The 24,153-nt window shown below is 38.8% G+C and overlaps 1 protein-coding gene across 1 annotated transcript in view; it reads left to right on the forward strand.

Annotated features, from left to right (window-relative positions):
* The first annotated feature begins 4,264 nt into the window (after positions 1-4,264).
* The window catches only part of IPO11 (importin 11), an 83,372-nt gene continuing 63,483 nt past the window's right edge, over positions 4,265-24,153 (forward strand). Inside the window, exons 1-4 of the mRNA XM_010005362.1 lie at positions 4,265-4,402; positions 6,593-6,693; positions 13,779-13,851; positions 19,018-19,221. Of these exons, the coding sequence (XP_010003664.1) occupies positions 4,265-4,402; positions 6,593-6,693; positions 13,779-13,851; positions 19,018-19,221 (516 nt within the window). The remainder of the gene's footprint in view (positions 4,403-6,592; positions 6,694-13,778; positions 13,852-19,017; positions 19,222-24,153) is intronic.

Below are 24,153 nucleotides of genomic sequence, written 5' to 3' on the forward strand. Positions count from 1 at the left end.
AATACATTCTAGTTGCTCTCTCACATAAAGAGCAACTCCACCACCTCGCTTCCCCTCCCTATCTTTCCTAAAAAGCACATAAAAGCTGACATCCCCACGTCCTTTTCTTCTGGGCAGCTTTCCATTTACCCTTTCTGTAGTCTGTAGCTTTGCATGGGGTTGTTTTGACCCAAGTGCAGGACCCAACACTTGGCCTTATTGAACCTCATACAATTGGCCTTGACCAATTGATCCAGCCTCTCCAGGTCCCTCTGCAGAGCCTTCTTACACTTGAGCAGTTGATCACTCCTGCCCAGTTTGGTGTCGCCTGCAAATATACTGAGGGAGCACACAGTCCCTAAACCGGAATCATTAATAAAAATACTGAAAAAGACTTACCCCAAAACTGAACCCTGGGGGACACCACTGGTAGCCGGCTGCCATCTGGATCCAACCCCATTCACGACAACTCTCTGGGCCTCGCTGTACAGCCTGTTTTGTACCCAGTGAAGAGTACGCCTGTCTTTGCCATGTGCCACCAGCTTCTCTAGGAGAATGCTGTGGGAGATGCTGTCAAAGGCTTTGAAGACAAACTTACGGAAGACTAAATCTCCTGAGGACTATTAAATTCAACTTCCCAGCCTGGTCCTAGGCAGGGAAATCCTTGAAACACAGTTTTATGGAGGTTGGGAGGCTTTATTCAGATGTAGCACAAAAACTTGTCCCGACCTGAGCATCTACTATGGCCTTTGACAGACATAATGTGGGGTTAAATTAATTTTTGTTCTGACCTGTTAAGGTTGGCTTGGTTTTTTATGGGTTCTTTTGAGCCGCAATAGCTGTGCCAATTTTTAAATGAAAATGCAAACCTTCTCAAGCACAAGAAGTACTAATACAAAAGAAGCTTTGAGATTATTTATCTTTAGGTTTGTTGTTGTTGTCTGTAGATGTGCCTGCTAATTCTTTAGGTAGAAGAAAATTTTTAAAAGCCTGGCAGTTTTTGTGTTTGTGGTACACTAACTTCAGTAAGTGCCCTTGCTGCCAAGAAGGCCAGTGGAATCCTGGGGTGTGTAAGGAAGAGAGTGGCCAGTAGTTCAAGAGAGCTCATTCTCCCACTCTACTTTGCCCTGGTAAGGCCACATCTGGAATACTGCGTCTGGTTCTGGGCTCCCCAGTTCAAGAGAGACAGGGAACTACTAGAGGGAGTCCAGTGAAGGCCATCAAAGATGATTAGGGGATTGGAGCATCTCCCTTATGAGGAAAGGCTGAGAAAGATGGGACTCTTTAGCCTGGAGAAGGCTGAGAGGAGACCTTCTTATTAACGACATAAGTATCTAAAGAGTGGGTGCAAGGAGGATGGAGCCACTCTCTTTTCAGTAGTTCCCAGTGACAGGATGAGGGGTAATGGGCACAGGCTGGAGCACAGGAAGTTCCATTTAAATATGAGGAAAAGCTTCTTTATGGTGATGGTGGCAGAGCACTGGTACATGATGCCCAGGGAGGTGGTGGAAGGAATATCTCCTTCTCTGGAGATATTTGAGACCCACCTGGATGCAGTCCTGTGTAATGTGCTCTAGGCAATCCTGATTTTGCTGAAGGAGTTGGACTGGATGATCTCTAGAGGTCACTTCCAACTCTTTGTGATTCTCTGAAAGCATATACATTTCTAGTAGAAGCACCATTCATTTGGCAGGGAACTCTCCTTTTCTGCATCAGGCTTGAATATAGTTGAAAAATAATTTAATTTAGCTGACATGATCTCAGTTTTGTAGTGCAATTCTCCATAAGCTATATTTTTTCCTCTGAAACAAGTCCTTGCAATGAATCTTTGTGTCTGGGAATATGCTGTAGATTCACTGTGCTACACATGCAGTTTTCCCGTGGCAACTCATTATTTGGAGAACAAAGTTCAGCGAAAGGACTGAAGTCAGCTTCTTTGAAGTTGAAGGAGTTATTTGTTGTTTTGTTTATAGACATGCTCTGTCAGCTTACTTTCATAATATCTCTTTGCTTTTCATCTGTTAATCAAAGAGATTGCTGATTTTTTAGTTGAGTAGCCATGTCAGAAGTCTACTTTATTAGGTCTTGTTTGGTAGTGTAAGGTAAGACTGTATTTCTTTTAAAGTAAGTAATTTGACTTCTGAATGGAAGTAAATCAAATCACTTCATAACATGAAGTGTAATTCTTATCTTGCAGGAATTGAGCTGTCATTTCTTCCTTGGTGCAAACTCTACACCTACTTACGTTACATTTTTTCTCATATCCTTTTTTTTCCTGTCTCCCTTTCCTTCACTGACATTTTTAGGTGCTCTGAAATTCTGTTAGTAATGCTAGGTACTTCAGTGTTACAGTGTTTATACCAAACAATCTGAAATTATAATTTATTGTTTCCTTTCTTGTGTGTACTTTTTAAAAATAAAGTTCCTTGTGCTGTGAATGTGGAGTTCCTACCATGATCCTTGCAAGTTAACCCAGTGTTTTCCATTGTTGTTGTTACACTGTCATTACAAAATATCTGCAAAAAAGGAATTTAAAAGGTGTTGTACCTAAAAACTTTTTCTACTGCCTGTCTTGTCAACATTATGTACAGATTTATTATGTTATGAATATTTTTGCTGGAAAATGAACCTAACAGGACTTCTAGCGTAACAAGTCTTGCCTTGACATTGATTCTTTTTGCTGGGGACTGTTCCACATACAGTAAACCAGTTTCAATTAGATTTTACAGTCTAAATTGGTGCCTTGGTCTTACGAGAGGTAATCTGAGAATCAGAGTATCTATTATGGAAAGGTCTTATAATGGTAGGAAGATTTCAGAGAATCTGCAGATTGGTAGATGTTGAAATAACTGATGCCAAGTAGATACAAAGCAGTAGAAGGTGGATTGGTTTTACAGGGTGAGGTGAGTTGACCATGGCTGTCTGCCAGTTGCCCATCAAGCCATTGTACTACTCTTGGCTTCTCCACCACCTCTAAAGCTGCACAGGGGGGTGGGCAATGAGGGCTGCGGCCAGTTCATCACACATTGTCTCTGCATCTCCTTCCTCCTCAAGCTCTTCCACAGCTCCAGCATGAGGTCCCTCCCATAGGCCAAAGTCCCTTTATTAACTCCTTCAGCATGGGTCCTTTGTATGGGCTGCAATTCTTCATGAACTGGTCCAGTGTGGGTCCTTTCCATGTGTCTCTTCCACGAGGTGCAGTTGTTCAGCAGCGGACCACTCCATGGAGAGTTACAAGTCCTGCCAGCAACCCTGCTCCAGCATGGGCTCTCAGGGATGGAAGCCTCCTTCAGGCACATCTATGTACTTTGGCTTGGAGTCCTCCATGGGCTGCAGGTGGATATGTACTCTGCTGTTAGCCTGTGTGGGCTACCCACAGACAACCTGCTTGTTCACTTAGAAAGTCTTAAGTATGTAAATATCTAATGTGTGACTGCACTATGAAAAGTTTACATAGGCTATAAATAGAAGTTTTCCTAGACAGCAAAACAAGTTTTAATTGTCCGACTTCATAGTTGCTTTTACATGTTTGTCTTCAATTTGTTGTGATGCTTTTCTGTGGTTATTGTAAATGTAGTCACTGTCATATGGAGACCAATGTTTTATTTTGCTTTCATAGAGTACAATAATGTATTTATATTGGAAATTAGGCAATTGGCATTCTCAGTTCAGCTGATTAGCATTTGTATCTAAGTAGGTAAAGAAGGAATACTGTATATAGAGGAAAATTCTGCTTCCTTTGTAACTTTAATCATGAAAGTATAATTCATCCTCTTGATCAATATACAATTTCAAGATCAATTTTAATTGTACAGTTTCACTGTCTAAAATGGGTTTTTTCTCTTTTGGGGAAGAACTATTCGGAGAAAACAAAAGTGTAAATACTGTGCATCTTTGCCTCTTTCAGACAATCGCATGGTTTGCTCTGTCTACAGCTGAAGTAATTGCTATCTGCGATTTTGTTCTTAGTTTGCTGTGCTTCACAGGAGAGGTAACTGGTTTAAAATAAAAATATTTTCTGTAATTCCTCAAATCTGGTAAATGTGCTTGAAATGATAGACTTAATACTTGCTTTTTCTTCTGAGGGATTTCTAGAAGAAAAATAGTTTAAGCATTGTACCGTGACACTGCCTGTGAGTGTGTGTAATGCTATCTTACACAGTGTAGTCTGATGGAGAATTAGTGTGGGATGTTCAGATAGTATGAATGGGAAATAACCTGTCTTTATTTGCTGTCTATGTTTTCTTAACTGTTTTTTCTCCTTTTCAAATGTTAACAGATTTTAATGGATCTCAACAGTGCTAGCACTATTGTTTTGCAAGTCTTAACCCAAGCTACTAGCCAAGATACTGCAGTGTTGAAGCCAGCTGAGGAACAACTGAAGCAGTGGGAGACACAGCCAGGTTTTTATTCAGTTTTATTGGTAAGTTACAGTGGAAAAGTGTTCTAAGTAAACTTTGAGGATTTTTGAATGTGGCTCTTTGGAATATTGTTGAACCATGATCTCTGTCTGAGAGAAGCCCGGAATCATCATGGTCCAGCTGCCAGTTTCCTTTACTGTGCAGTGGGAGGCGTCATCACTGTGTCTGAAAGCTGGTTCTTTCCCCAGGCATTCAGGAGCAGAAAATCCAACTTCTTGAGGCATGACTGGCTGGGCTGTAGTGCTAAACCTGTTGTTGGCCTGTTGTGAATTCTAAATAATAGAAGGCCAAGAAGACCTTTATCAAAAGAATTACCTTTACTACCCCATGAAGCAGACACACCTTTTCCTTGCTTTGGAGGTGGTGAATTATGACCATTTTCATAGAAGTTCCCCTCTGGTTTTGCTTGCATGAAGTGTGATACCCAGATAGGATTTCTTTCTGTCTTGTCAGTGGAGAGAGATTCCCAGGGAGATTAGTAACTGGGCTGATAGTAGGGTTTCTGAAATAGGAAAGGTGAATACTTTTAAAGGCACTAACACTATTGATGAAATAGGTGCATTAATGTGGTCCAAGGTGTTGTAAATATAGTCACAGAAGACCCAACTGCTTCAGAGGAAGTGCAAGTTAACAATGATGTTATTCTCCAATTCCTATGTGTATGATTGTAATAGTCTTAAAAGCACAAATAAACTGCTTTTCCTACAAATGTGTCTTCAGTATATAGGATGAATGACTCAGAATTGCAGAATAACATGTTCTGTTCTCTGTAGACTCTCTTTCATTAGTTTGGAAAGTTGATGGCAAGTCAGGGGACTTAGGGAGAGGTTAAAAAATCTGACTTTTGAGCCATCAAATAGCATTTTACCCATTATCTTTGCAATAGTGTTTCTGTGATAACGAATGATCTTACCAGAAATTGCCACTGACAGGGCATTTTTTTTTTTCTGGAGATTTGCTGTGAGAGACCACAGCTGAGGTTGTAGGCAAGTTGAACACTCATAAATGTAACTGAAGTTGATGTGAGTTAATTTTAAATATAAGGGCTAAAAATGCAAGGTTTGAAATATATAATAACGGTTAATTCTGTTAATGTGGTGAAGTAGCCCTGCGGGGAACACATTACCATTTCTTGAAGTGTGATATACAAACAGTATTCTCCCAAACGAATAGAAACATAGAATCTGTACTTCTTTGCATAACTTGATTATGACAGGGGACCACCTGAGAAGAGGCAGTCTTGCTTCTTGGTGGAGTAGAACAGCCTGGAGAGAAGCAGGTGATTATAACTGCAGAGTTAGTAACACAGTTAATCTCTGTGGGATATGGGAAGTAGTATAATTTCTTACTGGCAGATACATTTGCCTATGAGATGATCAGAGTAGATAAAATTATAACAGACCATGAAAAATGGGTCTTTGAATATACGAATTTTAGTACCTAGTGGAGTTACTAACGTTAGTTTCAGTGCTTCTCTTTTGAAGGTGTTACATACCTCTTCAGAAGAGCTGAGTTGAAAAGTCAGAATGGCTGTGTTTGAAAGCAGCCTGGGTCCTTTACCTTTTGTCCCCATTTATATATTGTTTAGCTTCATTCCTGTTATTTCTATGACAACATTAGTGTGTTACATTAAATGCTTTGTTTTGGGAAGCTCGTATATGACTAGAGAATATACAGAGAGGTTTAATTGAGTCTTGGCCTTTTTTGCATTTCTGTAGTTTTATGCTGCTGTAGTTTTATGGTATTTTGATTTGAGGAAGCTTTGCTTCCAGTGAATATTTTAGCAAGAAGGGGAATGGTAATTAGAAGGCTCAATGGGAGGTTCAGAACAAGTAGTTTTCTTTTCCATGTTTCATTTGTTTTGCAGTTTTTTTAACGGATGTGAGGTTAAGCGGTGCTTGAAGTTACCTCTTACCTACCCGCTCAGCCAGTTGAGAATAGAAATACATTTGGTCTCTATGTTTGTTTTATTTTTCATAAATCAAGTACAAGGGGTAGAGATAAGCATTTTTGTACTCTTTAAAAATTAATGTTTAACACATTGTTTCACTTGTCTGTCAAATGCAGGCTAATGCCTGTATGTGCAGAGTTGTGTTTAGTATTCATATACCAGTACATGCATTAATACAATTTCTATCCCATCTGTGGTGTATTGAACAGTTTTTAATTTTAATCGCTCTTTTTCTGAACAGAATATCTTTACAAATCATACCCTGGATGTGAATGTAAGATGGTTAGCTGTGCTGTACTTCAAAAATGGAATTGATCGCTACTGGAGACGGGTTGCACCACAGTAAGTTCTGATTTTCTTCTACTTCACCCTCTACAGTAGGTTTTATTATTCATCCTAAACTGGAAAAGAGGAAATCCCTTGATTGATAGAAGTTACTTTAGAATTCATGATGAAACTGACAAAGTTTCACTGACATTAGAACATACTAATGAACTGGTCTGTTTTCATATTACTTCCTTCATCTCTATTCGTGTTATACCTTTAAAAACTGAGTTAGTTTCTGTTTCATAAAAAACAGCTTTTGAAATTATGTGATAAGCATTATAAAGTTAAGTCCTGGTTTGAGCCAAGACAGAACTGATTTTCTTTTTCATAATTTTACTTTTCAGTTAAGTCCTTTCTAAGTAACTGCACTTTCTGAAGTTATCAGTGAGTTTCTCAGTCAGTGTCTGCTTCTAGGACTGATAGTGCTGAAAGGTTATAGTTACTGCTAGGGAGTGGTATGCAAAACCAAGGGCACTTCTGGGTTCTGCTAAACGTCTTGTGTGCTGGAACTGAATGGGAATGAAGGGGTCACATGTGTGACCCTCCAGTGGGGAAAAGCAGACTGGACAGGTGACCGAAATTGACCGAACAAAATATTCCATCCCATATGCCTCAGTACAAAGCTTTGAGGGGTCACGAGTGTCAAACTCTCTTTGTCTGTGGCCAGTGTCCTGAGATGACTCCTTTTTTCTCTTCTGCCTTTTATCCCAGTCTGTGTGTTCGTGCATCCAGCTCCAATCTGCTGCTGAGTCCAGGAGTCCAGTTCAGGACTCTCCCAGGGCCACCCTGCAGTGTTTATGGTGATGCAAGTGTTGCTGGTGGAAGCACAACACTGGTTTTGTACATATGTGTACATATTTAATTATTTTATTTTTCATAATTATTGTTTATTAAAGGTGTGTGGCTTAGTTTGCAACCCCATAGTCCGTCTCCCTTACTGTCTTTTCCTTCCCCTTTTTGGGAAGGGAGAGAGGTTAATAGAGAGCATCTGTTGTTTGTTTATTGCCAGCCCAGTGTTAAACCTTTGCAAGTTAATACCTGTGCTTTCTGATAGTGGCTGATGTGAAAGTAGGAACTGTCTTGGAGAGATTATTAGGGAGACATTTCATTTATGCTGATGAATTATCATGTTGAATATGTACATGAGAAAGAGGAAGTAGCTATCATGATAGCATGTTCTTGTCTTCATTTTCTGTTGTTATGATGTGTGGGTTCTGATACTACATGACAAAAAGTTCTCCAAAGAAGATAAAAATCTAACTAGTATTCTTGAGCACCAAACATTTACTTAGAAATTACAAAAAATACTATTATAATTTTTGATACCTGCAGAACTGTGTACTTCTCACTGTTCTGTGTGAAGTTCTACATTTTTCACTTAAAAAGTTAATGTTTTTTTGTAGAATTATAGAATCATAGAATTATAGGGATTTGAAGGGACCTCTGAAGATCGTCAATTACAACCCCCCTGCTGCAGCGGGAACACCTAGGGCAGATGACACAGGAACACGTCCAGACGGATCTTGAAAGTCTCCAGAGAAGGAAACTCCACAGCCTCTCTGGGGAGCCTGTTCCAGAGCTTTCAAGAAGGATTTCTGTTTTCACCTACCAAGACAGGCCTGGAAGTGTGCAGTCCATCTCTTAAATGCTAGGATTATAAGTAGGTGGGACATCACTGCAAGGTTGTGTCAGGACACAGGGCAATGGGCACAGGCTGGAGCATAGGAGGTTCAAGTTAAACAGAAGGAAAAACTTTACTGTGAGAGTGACAGAGCACTAGAACAGGCTGCTCAGAGAGGTTCTGGAGTCTCCTTCTCTGGAGATACCAGAATCCATCTGGACATGTTCTGGTATGAGCTACTGTTGGTGATCCTGCTCTAGCAGGGGCGTTGATCTTCAGGGGTCCCTTCCCAACCCTAATCATTCTGTGACTCTGTGTAGGGTGTAAATTGGAATTCGAATTCCAGGTGCAGGTTTTAAGGATCATGAATCTAAGCTAGTTCAGAAAGTATGGCATGATTTTCACTTTGTTCTTTGAGATATTTTATTGTGTTTTGCCTTACATGGCAAATGCCTGAAGATCCACCAAAAGAGGGAAAAAGGATGAAATTCTGCATCTGTAGGACATTTGAAATAAGTGTAGTACTCCTTTGTTTTTATGTAAAGCACTAGTTTTGTGTATGTGGAAATGTATGTATCTTCCACAGTTCTGTTTTCGGTGATGATGTAATGCTGCTTACATTACTGCTACTTATAATGGATTGTTTGAAGCAATTAAAATGTATTGTTCCAATTTGTTAATATTTTTGTATAGCTATTAGTAGCAGTCTTGGTGAAAAAAAAAATGGTTCATTTCCTGTAGAAGTAATGGCTACAATTTTACTGTTGGAATGCAGATAAACTTTGGATAACAATCAGTCTTTTAATATACTTTTCCTGTTATAAAATTAATATGCTTAAAAACAATTAAATAAAGTTAATTGGCTATTATTAAAGATTCCCCAGGGTTTCCTCATTTCTAATTTTTCTATTGCAAATTTAACATAATTAAAGTAAAAAAATTATTTTAAAAGTTATTGGATGCTGTTAGAGGTTCCATGTGGTTAACATGGATTTCCACCCTTATGTAATTTTTTTCTAAATTTCTAATTTTTCTTCTAAAATTCTTACATGTGACATCTTGTCAGTATTTTACACTCACTCAGATCGCTTTTCTCTTAGCAGAATGTGTTGAGTGCATTTTCAGAAATGCTAATTTTAAGCTGTGATTTCTCAGTTGTTTTGTGAACCATGTGTGTTTTGGATGCCATGATTTTTGAAGGCTTCATTGTACTGGCTGTTTTTTTGTTGTCTCCTGCAAAATTCATATATTTTGTCTCATCTGTCACATCAGCAGCTGCCCCATGTCTGTCCATCTACCTCAAAGCTTGTTCTGATCTAGTCAGCCTGTTTGATACAGCAGATGCTTGATTTGGAGGTGGCTGGTTTCTGCTGCCTCTTGCAGGAGAAGACTGATTTTATACCTTTGTTTTTCTCAGTGGGATGCTCAGGTCTGTCTGCTTTATTTAATTGTTGAATTTGGCAAAATCTAAGGAAAAAAATACACTATTGACATTTCTGCTGTTTGCAAAATGTCATTGGAATTTTCCAGGTAGTTTCAACAACTGTGAGAACTGGAGGAGAGTTCTTGCAGACAGATAAAATGTTCATATAGCCTCAATTCCTTAAGAAATCAGTGCTAAAGAACAATATTTATGTACCTGTGGAGAACTTTCAATCTCCAAAAACAGTCCCAGTAAGTTAAATGCACCTGTTGTACTGAAGGTGGTTTCAGATGATTCAAGCAGGACCAACCTTACACTTTTGCTGAGCATTTGTGGATTCTCAGCTGCTACTATGAAGACAGAGGATGTTGAGATTGAATTCTTTGAGACACTACAGTAGCTGAGCATTTTGTTGTACTAAAATACATAGCTAAAGCACAGTGAATACACTATTTTAAGCAAAAGGGAACCTTCTGAAATACTTGGCTTTTTGCACGTGGCCATTGGTGCTTGTCATATTCATGCTACTTACTCTTAAGTATCTGTATCTGTGTCTATATATGTATAAGTACCTTAAGTATCTACATGTGCCTTGGAGTTAAAGCAGCGTTTTCTGGTGACAGTGATTTTAGGGATGGGCCTAGGAACTTTCTCCCTCGTGCTTCCACAGGCAGCTTTCCAGATTGCTGTGGAGAGGAGCCTAGGGTTGTTGAAGCTTCTTCTCAGGCACAGTTTGGCCTATTTTTTGAAATTGTTGTTAGACTCCTCAAAAAGTGATGTTGCTTTGGCTTTGTATATGGTTTTGATTTCTTCAGAAATCGCTTTTCTTGAATTTGAGTGCTATTAAGAGTTCCTTTTCTTGAACGTGTTTTTGATTTTACAGATAATTGCTGTAAAGTCCTGTAGCCTGTGAACTCCACCTCTGATTCGATTACTGTGTTGGCAGCTTTAATAATACTTCTCAAATCCGTGCTTTTATTTGTTTAGATGATAACTATGAACAGCTCTTCAGATTTGCATTTTTGGTTTATGAAATAGTAGACCTTTTTAAAAAAGCTCCAGAGTAACTTTTAGAATACTTGTGGGCGTTTCTCCACATACGCAAGGAAGCACAGGAAAAGATCAGAGCCTTTGACATTGCAAGCTGTGAAGGGCGCTGGCAGAAACACCTGGGAGTTCATCTTCTCCACTGGAAGGGCTGGGTTTTGCTGAGGTCTGGCAGGAGCCCTGCTGCCCGGCGAGCACCGGGTGCCCCACGTTGGGCCCGCGCGGGAGGAGCCAGCAGGTGGCGCTGCCGGCCCAGCGGTGGCTGAGGTTTGGTTCCCTTGTCTCACCGTTTGACTCGGGTCCCACAGCAACGCTCTCGATTCCCTCCCCCTCCCACCCAGGTAGGGAACGAGAGAGAGAGAAAGAGAGAGACTTGGCTGGATTGAAAACTAAACTACACAGCTTTAATTAAACACTAATGATATAAGAAAATATATACAATCATATACAAATGTGTTAAAGTATGAGCAAGAACCTCTCGCCTCCCCCCACCCCCAACAACTCCCACAGCATCCCCTGAGCTGGGAACAGTCCCAAAGAGTCCCAGAGCTGCTGCTGGAGAGAGCACAGAGTGATGAGGGTCAGGAGAGCTTGAGCCTGGGGGTCAACAGTGATTGATGGACGGAGTCCTCCCCAGATGCCAGCCATGGATGGAAGAGAAGGGAAGAAGAAGCAGGAAGGAAGTTGTCTTCTGTGATCTCTGACCTTCCTCTGAGCTTACGTAGATATATAGAATGCAATATCTCTGGCCAGGTTTGCTGTCTGTCTAACTCAGCCTTCTACGGGGGGGTCATAGGTCTCCCTGTAGTGTCTGAGCCGGCAGAGTGAAGGTGTGACCTTGAAGACTCAGCAGCAATAAGAAAAAAATTCCTCTGTCTTATCACCCTTAGTTAGAACACACTGTTGCTAGTTAAAAGAAAGCTTACTGAAGGAAAAAAAAAATCAGTAAAAGGAAAATTGGCTTCATCCTGGCTCAAACCAGAACACCTGGCGCTTCGCTCATCACTGGCTGCTGTGTTTGAGGTGTCCGTCCGCACGAGCCTATTGCCGTTCCTTCCTTGATCACAGCATATCTATTAACAAGTTGCTTGTGGCTCTTGGAGTGTGCATGTGTGATTAATACATTTACTGAAAAAAAACCCAAACAATTAAGGCAAGGGGCCTCTTGCGCTCACAAGCCATGGAAATGAAGTAATACAGTGAAACAATTCCTTTTCTTTACAAAGCAGTTTTGTAGGTGCTTTCTGTTGTCACTAAAATATAGTTATTGTACCTGCTCCATTTAATTGAGATTTCTTACTTGTATTAATAGTAACTTGCAAGTTTTAAGAAACAGAGTGTGCCTGTATGTATGAAAATGATACACTGTATTTTTGTATTAATTTTTTTTTAAATGACCACAGAAATATATTTCCCTAAAATGTCATCTAGTGGATCTAGGTTAGTAACTGAAATAGTTCCTTGCAGAAAAACTTGTACTGTTGCAGAAATCTAAGTAAACTTCATGTAAAATTTTTTAGGCATGATTTAATTTTATGTAAAACCATCTTAAAGCCTGAGTCTTGATAAAAACTAATGTAAATGTAGTTCCTGAGTCCTATAAATTACCTTTGAAAATAAGACTTGGTGTGCAGTTCTGAGCCAGCAGTTAAACATTTATTTGCTTTGCCCCCCTCCTTGTTTATTACCGTGCTTAGAATCTTAAGCCTTTGATTTAAGAAATAATGAGTGCTCACATTACATATAAAGGGTGGAAAGTAAAAATTAGAATATTGTTGCAAATGTTTGATATCAGGGTAAGTACTACCTCTGATTTTTATTATTTTGAGGTGTATATTGAGTATTGTCTAGCTTACTATAAAAGCTGTGTTTTAGCAAGCTTTAGGCATCATTCTAAGTGTCACTATGTAAGACTAGTAGGTTAACATCTGTGCCTGAGATCAAACAACTGGAAGTAGTTGTGTAGATGTGTTTAATTTCCAGCAGTTAGGCTTCAATGAGACAGGATGATTGCATGCTTGCTTCAAAATTGTTGCAATGTTAGGTGAAACAGTTTCATCTAAACAACCTTGCACCATAATGTGTGTCTTTTGCTGTACAAGAAGCATCTTTCTAGTTGTTTTCAGTAAATGAAAATGGACTTTTTTTTTTCTGATTGTATGATCTACAGATACCAACAAAGTGTTTTAAAAGCAGTTTGTTACATTTCCTGCCTGGAACTTAAAAGAAAATGGCATGGATCATATAAAGTCTGAAGTTGTGTGGGAATTATATGACACTATAATTTGTCTCTTACACTGATAGAGGAGTCACTTAAAAGGAAGTATACAGCTAGTGTAAACATTCGCTTGAATGAAAATTAACCTTCATGCCTTAGAATTTATCCTTCTTACTAGTTTTCCTTGTATTTTTGAAGACTATATCCATGTATTTTTCGGTTAAACTTACAATTTTAAAAGGATCCATTTTTTTAAGTGCTATGTGATTTTCTTGTATAAAAGGATTTGTGGTAGAGAAGGATTATTTTACAAAAAGTGCTGTCATCTGGTACCACGATTGCCTTAAGCTTTTTGTCATTATCCATTAGTATACATGCACAAAGTCATGATTGAGTCATCAGTTGCCACAGTAATAACTGTCAAATAGCTATCAGTTCATGGTTTGTACAGTTTTTCCTTTTTTTGATAATTTATCTGGGTGTCTTAGTCTGTGAACTTTTGTCATTCTTGTTTACTAAGGTCACATAGAAACCTGAGGTTGAAAGGCCTCAACAAGGCATCATAAGGCCTCGCCTGTTTCACTATTCCCTGTCTTTTCAAATATCTTTGAGATAGCAGGAAAACAAGGGATGTTCACATGAAAATAATGTTTGTGTGATTCTGTGAGATGCACAAATGGAAATGATCATTTAACATCTGTGTCTAGTAATAGTGATAAAATAGTTTGGACTATTAATTGATGGTGTTTTTTATTGAAAATTAAATAATATTCTAATCTATATCCTTACAGTGCTCTTTCTGAAGAAGAAAAAACTACATTACGTGCTGGACTTATTACCAACTTCAATGAGCCAGTGAATCAGGTTAGTAGTGAATAACCAAGTGTTACTTTCCCAGCAAACGCTTGCATTGGCATGTAACATTTCTGTCTTTACAAAGTTAATCATCATCATCATCATCTTCATTATCATAAATTGACAAGTTGCAATTTACATGTCGCCTCTCAGACAGATGTTTATGTTGATGTGAGATCTCTTTCCATAGATCATAATTCATTATGTTTTTTTCTCTTAGGTTTGTGTTTTGTTGCAGAGGCAGTTTATGATGTGCCTTGCTGTTATGCAACCATTTCATGAAATGGTTCAGGGAATGGATGTAGCTCAAAAATAATCTTCTGTCCCTGCATTATTTCTCTTTTTTTTCATCTGTACCCTGTTCTCTGATCTGCCTCCCAGAATAGCCATGCAAGAAAGGTTGGTGTTGGTGTAGGGATGAGCTGTTGAGAATACCACTGCATGAACTCCCTAAGCAGTATTGCTTTCATGTCTAATCACAGTATTAATTAATTTATATAGGCAAAATAAAGCTTCAGTATGATGGTGTCTTGTCTTATATAAAACTAATAATTTTAAGCCACTGTTTTGATTAGAATAAGGATTTATTGTTGAATTGAGTATAGAGCTAATATTAGGAGCTCAGGATATGCATATGATATATGAATCTGTCTTCCTTCTGCTAACTTATTCTTGCTTACGTAAGTATGAGATTCTGCAAGGAAGTCTATGCTAATATTTTAAGTTAGGTCTTAGAGAATTTTTTTTAAGAAAATGTAGAAATGATTTGCACAAGGCAAAGACAGTTCTGCAGACAGTTAATTTTTGACTTGTCAGGATTCCTTGGTGGGGTAAATGTTATTTGTAGAATTAGAGCAATGTATCATCAACAGGGTAATTTCATCTTTGCAGAGACCTTTATGCAGTGAAAATTTTGACTAGAACTTGAAGTCTTTATTTCAAGTGCAGTTTTTTAAAATAGAGGTAGACAGAAAATATCTTTATATTTGTAGTGCAGGAATAGTTTCACTGGAAAAAAAATGACCAAATAGAATCATAGAATCATTAAGGTTGGAAAGGACCCTAAAGATCATCAAGTTCCAACCCCATTGCCAGGAGAAGGGAACCCTACCACTAGAGCAGGCTGCACAAAACCTTGTCCAACCTGGCCTTAAAAACCTCCAGGGATAGGGCATCAACAGCCTCTCTAGGCAACCCATTCCAGTTCCTCACCACCCTGACAGTGAAGAATTTTGTCCTAATATCTAACCTAAATCTATCTATCTAACCTCCCCTCTCTCAGTTTAATGTTACTTGTTTCTTTATTTCAATAAGAAAAGAACTATGAAGAGTGTAATTTTGGACCACAAAGTGAGTATAATTTATGCTGCTACTAGGTAGTATATTATTTATCAAATATTTAACATTTAATTTTTGCTAAAAACCTAATGTTAACTGCATTGTGCATAAACCAATTCAGACTTTTTGTCAGTAATTTTTCTGTACCTCTGTTAGTATTCGACCAGTTTTCCTGCTAAGACAATAGTGTGGTATAATTTATAGTTGTAAATTCCACCATAGATGAACAGTTCTGCACCTCTGTGACTATAGCTGTAGGCCGTCGCATAGGAGAAAAGAACCTAAGATCACTTAAAGAATCACCATCAAAGATACTGTCAAAAGAAAGTGATATTAATGTGAATTTGTAAAAGTGCGAGTTAAAAAAATTTGATGGCAAGGTTCATTCTATAACTTGCTATGTGGAAGGAACATAGAGGTTGGAATTGGGCTGGAGTGATGTATGTAGGGATCAGGAGAAAAAAAACAAAACACAGACATCACACCAGTAAAGGAAATCCTTCACTGTGAGGGTGGTAAGACACTGGAACAGGTTGCCCAGAGAATCTGGGGAAGCCTCATCCCTGAAATTGTTCAAGGACTGCTTGGATGGGGCTCTGAGCTACCTGATCTAGTGGGTGATATCCCTGCCAATTCAGGGGGTTGGATCTAGATGATCTTTAAGGTGACTTCCAGCCCTAGCCCTTCTATGATTCTGTGATCAGGGGAAGTCAAGTCAGGATGGGGTTGGAGTGGTTTATGTAGTTATCAAGGGAAAAGGGTGAGGAAGAGGCCCTTCTCCTGAGTTACAAGGTTCAGAATGGACTACCTTGCTTTATAAAATCCCTAGAGAGGACTTTAGGTGTGGCTGGATCCAGACTTGGTCAATGGTTTATATCTAATAAAGGGGTAAGGCAAACCTCCCACTGAGTCATGAGGTTCAGAATGACCCCCCCCCGCTTGCTTTCTGAACTCCTCAGAGAACAGTCTAGGTGCAGATGGAACCACTTCTAGTTCCAGACTTGGTCAGTGGTTTATGTCTAAATGGGTTAAGTGTAGGAATTTCAGTGTAGTGATTCAAAATGTGATTATGGGTCTTATGTAACTTCTGCATAGCAACAGTTTGAGATTCACTAACACTATTACACTGAATCACAAGATGATATGGTTTTCCAGCAACATCTAATTAGTCAGTAATAAAAAATTTGTTATAATCAGCACAGCAACTTAGTTGAAGCTCTAACGGTTACCTAAATCAAATTGCACACACACACACAGATATAGAGGTTAACCTATGATTAAGGTGTTTCTTTTTCTACAGGTTATAGTAAATTCTTGGTACCTAATAATCCTCAAAACTTCATGAAAAGAATTTTCACTTTTTCCATCTTTGAACTTTGCCAAATCAAATTATAGTGAGTTGCTCACTCCTTTGATCTTTAACCTTGGTAAATTGTATTACAGTGAATTACTCTTTTCCTTTGTCAGTGCCTATCAGTGGACAATCTGAATTTCATCATAAAATACGGGGTTGCAGCCTGCTGCAATCCTAGAGGACTCTAAAGCACCTTACTTTAGGCATGATATTCGTAGGGATGTAGGGTGATTGACTTTGGTCAGTACTTTTCCATTGTGCCTGTAATTTTTATCAGGTAATCTTGGCAACTCTCAGAGAAGGCTTCTGATCTGGGCAGTAGGGGTCTTGGGTACATCTCCCAGGCACCAGGAGTTCCTGGTACAATTAGGGACTTTGTAATCATCCCAGCTCATTGTACTTGTACCAGGACAAGAAGGTACTAGATTGTAGGCAAGGTCAGAAAGTGCAAGATTATCCCAACCCACTGCACTTGCAATTGAAATGAGGGCAACGTTGGGCCCACTGCCCTCGTAACTCAAGCAAAACCAGTTTTGTCTGCCCTTGTAACTCAAGCAAAACCAGTTTTGTCTGCTGTTGACATTGTAATGTGGCATGGAGGGGGAGGTATGCACTAACACACAGACTGAGATTGGAACCTTTTTAACTGACATTTTAAAGAGTAGCTAGCAACTTCATGTATTTATTTGTGTGTCCTTACGATAATTTTGGGATGTAGTAGATGTTGAGGATTTAATTCTATTTTATGCCAGCAGCCTGTTCCTAAATGATTGCCCAAACAATTGTGATTTTGAAGAGTGTTTACAGAATCCATCTCCTTTCTGCCTTGTTCCCCAATCTGTGTTGTAGATATATTGAGTTTCTTTTCAGAGGTGCCTTTTATTTAGTCCACAGTCTGCCTTATATGCCTGAGTTTTGCAATGGTGTGTTTCTGCTGAATGCTCTTTTCCAGTTGCAGATACTTAGTAACACAGTTGCTATCTGCTTGTGCTTGCTGCATCATTGAAGGCAGAAGAACTATGACCTTGTACTTAGAAAAAGAAAAAGAACAGACTTAGTATTGAGATGTTATGATACAAACTGACTTGCAGGGGATGGGAAGATGCAAAACAACACGCCGTATGTTGGGGGCATGGTTTCCATGCCATCTGAAGATATTTGCCATATGGAGGGAACGGAGGAGCAAAATACTCCTTGAAATATATGAAAACAGACTTTTTTAAGTACTCTTAGCATCTCTGGAGAGGTTGCTTCTTGTATGACAGAGGAGTTTTTTTTACTTCCTCCTGTCGATTAACATCACTCAATCAAAAAATAAGTAAGACTCCCTGCTCTTCCTTGCTGACACTTGATGTCAGTATTCTGAAACAATTCTCCTCCCTAAGCAAGTGGGTAGGAGTGAATAGTGTAAGAAGTTTTGTGGGGTGGTCACACTTGATGAAACAGCTAAGGAAGCAGCAAAGGCATGGCTATTTCTTCTTAGGACTAAAAGTTACTTGGATTCCTTTCGATAGCATAGGAATGTGACTTCTTTCCTAAGCTGGAAGTATGGTGGCAATTGTAATGGTACGATGAAGGTGAGAGCATCTGCTTCATTAAGGTTGTCCAATCAAGGACCTTTATAATGCAAATTTGGAAAGAAGAACATGAAGGTTTTGGATTATTTGTGTTTATGAAAGACTACAAAAGATTTATTAAGGAATGTTCTGGGGAGGGGAGCTGTGGAGCAGCGAAGTGTGGAATAGACAGAAAGAGGGTATAACCATGTGTAAAAAAAATGGCTGGTCATTACCCGTCTGAACAAACCCTGCATCTAATCCCTGCTGTTTGTCCTGTCTTCTTATTGAATCCCTTCACTGTCCTGTGTAATCTCATTCTGTTCATCATGTGTGCATGCTTAAAAACTGTTGTGAGTGGGATTTGGTGCCAGCAACGAAAGTCAAGTGATGGGGGTGGTGTAGGTGCCCCTGGCCTGTGGTATGAGGATCTGAAACAAGTGAGAGTCTCAGCTCTTGCCATTGGGCTGGGAATGCAGCTTTCAGGGTTATTTGTCTGAGAGGAGGAGATGTCTCTGTCAAAGGCTAAAACTCAGATACAGCAGAAATAAGGGAAATAAGTATTCAGCTGCCTGTATTTGTTTGTAGGAAGCAATAGAAAGGATTAGTAAGTAAAAAGTGGTTCACAAGTATGCGTTTCTTCACTTATGCGATTTCTAGAAAATTTAATTTAGTGGTCTTTAAAGAAGGTAGCTGGCTTAGCATTTTGTGTAAATATTTGCCATAAAAATAAAATGGAAGACATATTTTCCCCCCATATGTTTGCTTTCAGCAAACTTAAACATAGTTTGAGAAAAAAACACACAAAAATCTAGCCATCCATACTAGTTTTTTTTTGATTCAGGTTTTATTTGGATGTCAATTTCTGCATTGTACAATTCCTAAATTATCTTCGTGTAATGTGTGTTTTGTTCTGCTTTTTTCCAGATAGCAACTCAGATCTCTGTACTGATTGCCAAAGTTGCCAGGGTGGACTGCCCAAGGCAATGGCCAGAACTTATACCCACTCTTGTAGAATCTGTGAAAGTGCAGGATGATCTTCGACAGCACAGAGCGCTACTTACCTTTTATCATGTTACAAAAACTCTGGCATCCAAACGGCTTGCTGCAGATAGGAAACTTTTCTATGATGTAAGTGATGTGATGTAATATTGTAGAGCATGCAAACCATGTGTTGTACAGGCTTACCACTTGCTGTGGTTAGCCAGCAGTGTGTTAATGGCAGGTATGTTGACTTGAATGTCTGACTTTGAAACTCTCTTACTTTGGTGAGTATATGTACAATGTGAAGTAATTCAAGGTCAGGTTGTAGGTGAAATGGTTTTGAGATGTTTATAAATTTTGCATGCAGCTTGAGCATTATTATGATAAGTTAAGAAGCAGAACTTCATGTACAGAACAATATCTGCTTATCAGCCTTATGATGCTGTACAGCAGATCTTACTCTATATGAATTTGCGGTGTTTCTGTAAGTGTGCTCTGGCTTGGTAGTTCATTATAGTCTTTAAAAATACTGGGCTTTAGTCTCTCATATCACATTATTTTTGGCTTTTTTTGATCAGTGGAAATGTGTTCAGAGGTTTTCCAGATCAACTTCTTTCTCCGGGTTAATTAAAAGGCAAGATATGAATGCAGATGCCAGATCTTGGCTCATGCAGTTTACATTCTCTGTTGTAAAGATCCACTGATTAGAACACAGATTTACCTTTGGCTGTAGGCTGTTGCATCTCCAATCCCATTTGGAGTTAGGCAGTCATGTAGTACAGTTAACTGAATTTGATGAGTTGAACATCTTTCCCAAATATCTTACATTTGATTTTTCAAAATGTTATTTCATTCCTTCATTTAAAAGAAAATACTATAATCCAGAGAAGGAAGACTATTTTTGAAGGTTTAGCCATCTATGTAGGAAAAGTTTCTGGCTGTGTAATCATTAAGGTGAAAGTTTAATCATCCGCAGCCTGAGGAAATGAAGGCCGGCTCTTGTAATAGGGCAGGACAGAAACACAGACATGTTGCTATGACATATGTGTGTAGAGGAGTAGCGTTACTCTCTCTGCCATGTAGAAGTATGGATGAATATAACCTCTGTGTAGGAAGTGTTTGTTGTGTTTTGGAATCTCTTAGGCCATTATACATGGTCTACATAATTGAACAATAGATTTTTGTATATTTACAGATATCAATCCGAAACAATGAAGAGTGAGTGAGATAGTTACTTCTTTTGTAGAGCTCTCCTAAATAAAAATGTTGCTTATACAGCCTGGTTATGCAGATGAAAATACTGAAAATGGTCAAGAAAGCAGAAAAAAATCAAAGCCCCACCTCAACAAAATAACCAAATCCCTACCATCTCAATAGAGGAACAGGAAGGAATTAATAGGTTAGAGAGTCCAGTATTTGTTCTTGAAGTTGTAATGTCCAACAGTAACTTTGCTATATTTCCACCATTTTACTAGGTTCAAAGCTCAGTTACCTTTGACAATTTTGTGTTACCATGAACCTTTTTCCTTATGGAAAGGCACTTCTCCAGTATGGTATTTTTCTTTATATATTCTTTTATATATAGAGTGATGCAACTTCAGACACGTGACAAAAAGGATAATTTATTTTTTTTTTAATTTGTAAGGCAGTTCTTGTCAAAAATATAATTGAAATTTCATTTTAGTAAGCATGGTCTTTAAGAAGTGTTTTTAAACTTAAGTGTTGGGTTTTAACTTGTGGGTATGTTCAGTGTCCAAAGTTCCTGTATGATCTGACTTGACATGAATTAAAATTTTTGGTACATCTTTATCTGTCCCTCAGGGCTCAGTTTTGGGACAAGTCTGGCTCACTATCTTTATTAATGAACTAGATGAGGGGATTGAGTGCTTCCTCAAGTTGGCAGGTGACACCAAATTGGACGGGTGGACTGATGGGCTGAGAACAATTTTATGAGTTTAACAAGGCCAAATGTTAGGTCCTGCCTTTGGGTTACAACAACCCCAGACAATACTATAGGCTTGGAGAAGAGTGACTGGAAAACTGCCCAGAGGAAAAGGCTGAGTATGAGCCAGCGGTGTGCCAAGAAGGCCAACAGCATCCTGTCCTACATCAGGAACAGTGTGGCAAGCAGGACAAGGGAAGCAGGACAAGGGAAGTGATTGTGTCCCTGTGCTCAGCACTGGTGAGTCTGCATCTTGAGTACTGTGTTCAGGTTTGGGCCCCTCACTACAGGAAGGATGTTGAGGTGCTGGAGCACATCCAAGAGAAGAGTAACCAAGCTGGTGAAGGGTCAGATGAACAAGGTCCTGTGAGGAGAGGCTGAGGGAACTGGAATTGTTTCATTTGGAGAAGAGGAGGCTGAAGGGAGATGTCATTGATCTTTACAGCTACCTGAAATGAGGCTATAGCGAGGTGGGTGTTGGCCTCTTCTCTCAAGGGAATAATGACAGGACCAGAGGAAATGGTTTGAAGTTGTGCCAGGGGAGGTTTAAACTAGATATTAGAAATAATTTATTTACTAAAAGAGTGGTGAGGCACTGGAACAGGTTGCCCACCATGGTGGTTGAGTCACCATTCCTGGAGGTGTAAAAGCCTCACTTCAGGGTATGCTCTACTGGGCATGTTTTCTTCGCTAATGGCTGGACTCTGATATTAGAGGTCTTTTCCAACCATGACGATCCTTTGATTCTTAAAATACTGTTTATATTCAATTTTTTTAAGTTAAGGTGGCAAAAGTAAATTTTCTGAACATTTAGCTCTATAGGGTTCACATTTAAAGAATAATTTTTTAAAATCATTGCAAAATTGGACAACTTTGAAGTCTGCTACTTCTGTCTTCTGGTAAAGGGAATTCACATCTCTTGGATTACATGTGACTTCTGTTGGACAGTTAAAAACCTTTCTTATGGGATGTAGTCAATTAAAGCTGAAAGTTCTAAAAGCTTAAATAGCAGATTGCAAACTTTCTTCATAGTTTCAAGTAAGTAGTTAAAATGTAAAGGATTTTTTATTGCGGCTTTGAAAGACTTGTTAAATTTTTCATATAATACAAGATTACAAGGTTGTGCTGACAGATAAGGTATCCCTGATTTAATTCTTGTTACCTGAGATTTAAAATGAAAAATATTAGTTGACGTACAAATTGTGATAGACTAAATTGTAAGTCCGTCTTATTTATAACTTCATCTTTCTGGTGAATAGTACAGTTATAACTACATTAAACACCTTCATGGTACAATCGGCTGGTTTACTACAAATAGAAAAATTTAGTATCTGGTTATATGCCGTTGGTAATATGCTTATAAACATTTATTTTCTTTTGAGCCTATTTATATAGACTTAGTCTATTAGATTCAAATGATGGCTCTTGGGAGTAAAACCAGTGAGTTGTTTTTCTATCTAATAAAAATGTACTACAACATCCAAGAATAAAGTGATTGTATGTATTAAAACCTGTACTATTTGGGGTTTTTTTATAATAGCACGTGGCCATCTATATAGCACATACTGGAGATGTGATATAATGAATCTACTGCAAATCTGTGAAACTACTGGTTAAGGTTTTCTCCCCTAGATCATTTGACATTAAGATTCTGAGGCTTTCTGTTGCTTTTTGGCCTTTATTTTAAATTAATGCTATTATATTTTTACAATTTATGTGAACATTTTTATTATCTTTATCGGAAACTGTCCTGCACAATTTCTATCTTAAACTGGAAGTACTTTTCCTTACAGACCTACTGTAAATTTCAGGGTTTTGGATATGTTCTCTGCTACTAGATACACACCATTCAGTTTAGTCTCCATGTTGAACTTCATTGAGGATTTTATGATTGTTCTGATTTCTTTGCTGCTTTGAAGACTGACGATGAAATATGATCATAAATAGGAAGATTGAATAGGAATCCTTATCATCGTTGGAAGGCTATGAATTCCAACATTTGAAACCTCTCTGCCATCTTTGCTTTTACTGTTACTGTTCATAATGAACAGTTTCCACCTATGAAGATATTTTGCAGTTATTATTTAGCTTGAGTATATTTTAACCACCACCAGCATGCTTTGCCTGTTTTACCAACTGGAGGAACTGAAGGCAGCCTAGCCCCATGACTAGGTCTCTAGGTCCTGCAGTGATAGTAATTATAATTGCTAGCTGAAAGATTTTGAATGTAAAAATGTGGTGTGTCCTCCTAATTGATACTGTTTATTTGTAGTTCTGTCTTCCCAATTTTTAATAAAGCAATTATTTTTTAAAATTTTCCTAGTACTAAGGTACACTGATTTGATGAGAAACAAATAGGTTTATTCAGAGTATATTCTACTATTACAACTGTTATGACTGATTTAAATTGTTTTCGTTTGGTTGGTTTTGGGTTTTTTGATTGTTTTTAATTTGAATTGTTACTGCTTGCTATTATCACAGAATCACGGAATTGTCAGAGTTGGAAGTGACCTCTAGAGATCACCCAGTCCCAACTCCCCTGCTAAAGCAGGATCACCTAGAGCACATTACTCAGGTCCGCAACCAGGCGAGTCTTGAGTATCTCCAGAGAAGGAGACTCCACAAGCTCCCTGGGCAGCCTGTCCCAGTGCTCTGTCACTGTCACCATAAAGAGGTTTTTCCTCATATGTAAATGGAACTTCCTGTGTTCCAGGTTGTGCCCATTACCCCTTGTCCTGTCACTGGGAACTACTGAAAAGAGACTGGCTCCATCCTTCTTGCACCCACCCTTTAGATACTTACAGGCGTTAATAAGGTCTCCTCTCAGCCTTCTCCAGCCTAAAGAGTCCTGGCTCTCTCAGCCTTTCCTCATAAGGGAGATGCTCCAATCCCCCAGTCATCTTTGTTGCCCTTCACTGGACTCTCTCTGGTAGTTCTTTGAACTGTTGCTCTTAAACTGTGGAGCCTAAAACTGGATGTGGTATTCCAGATGTGGCCTCATCAGGGCAGAGTAGAGAGGCAGATTGTCCTCTTGTCCTGCTGGCAACTCTCTTCCTTATGCACCCCAGGATTCCATTTGCCTTCTTGGCAGCAAAGCCACATTGCTGGCTCATGGATAGTTTTCTGTCTTACCAGGG

This window comes from Chaetura pelagica, unplaced genomic scaffold (assembly GCF_000747805.2).
Source record: "Chaetura pelagica isolate M959 unplaced genomic scaffold, ChaPel_1.0 scaffold37, whole genome shotgun sequence".
NCBI classification, from domain to species: Eukaryota; Metazoa; Chordata; class Aves; order Apodiformes; family Apodidae; genus Chaetura; species Chaetura pelagica.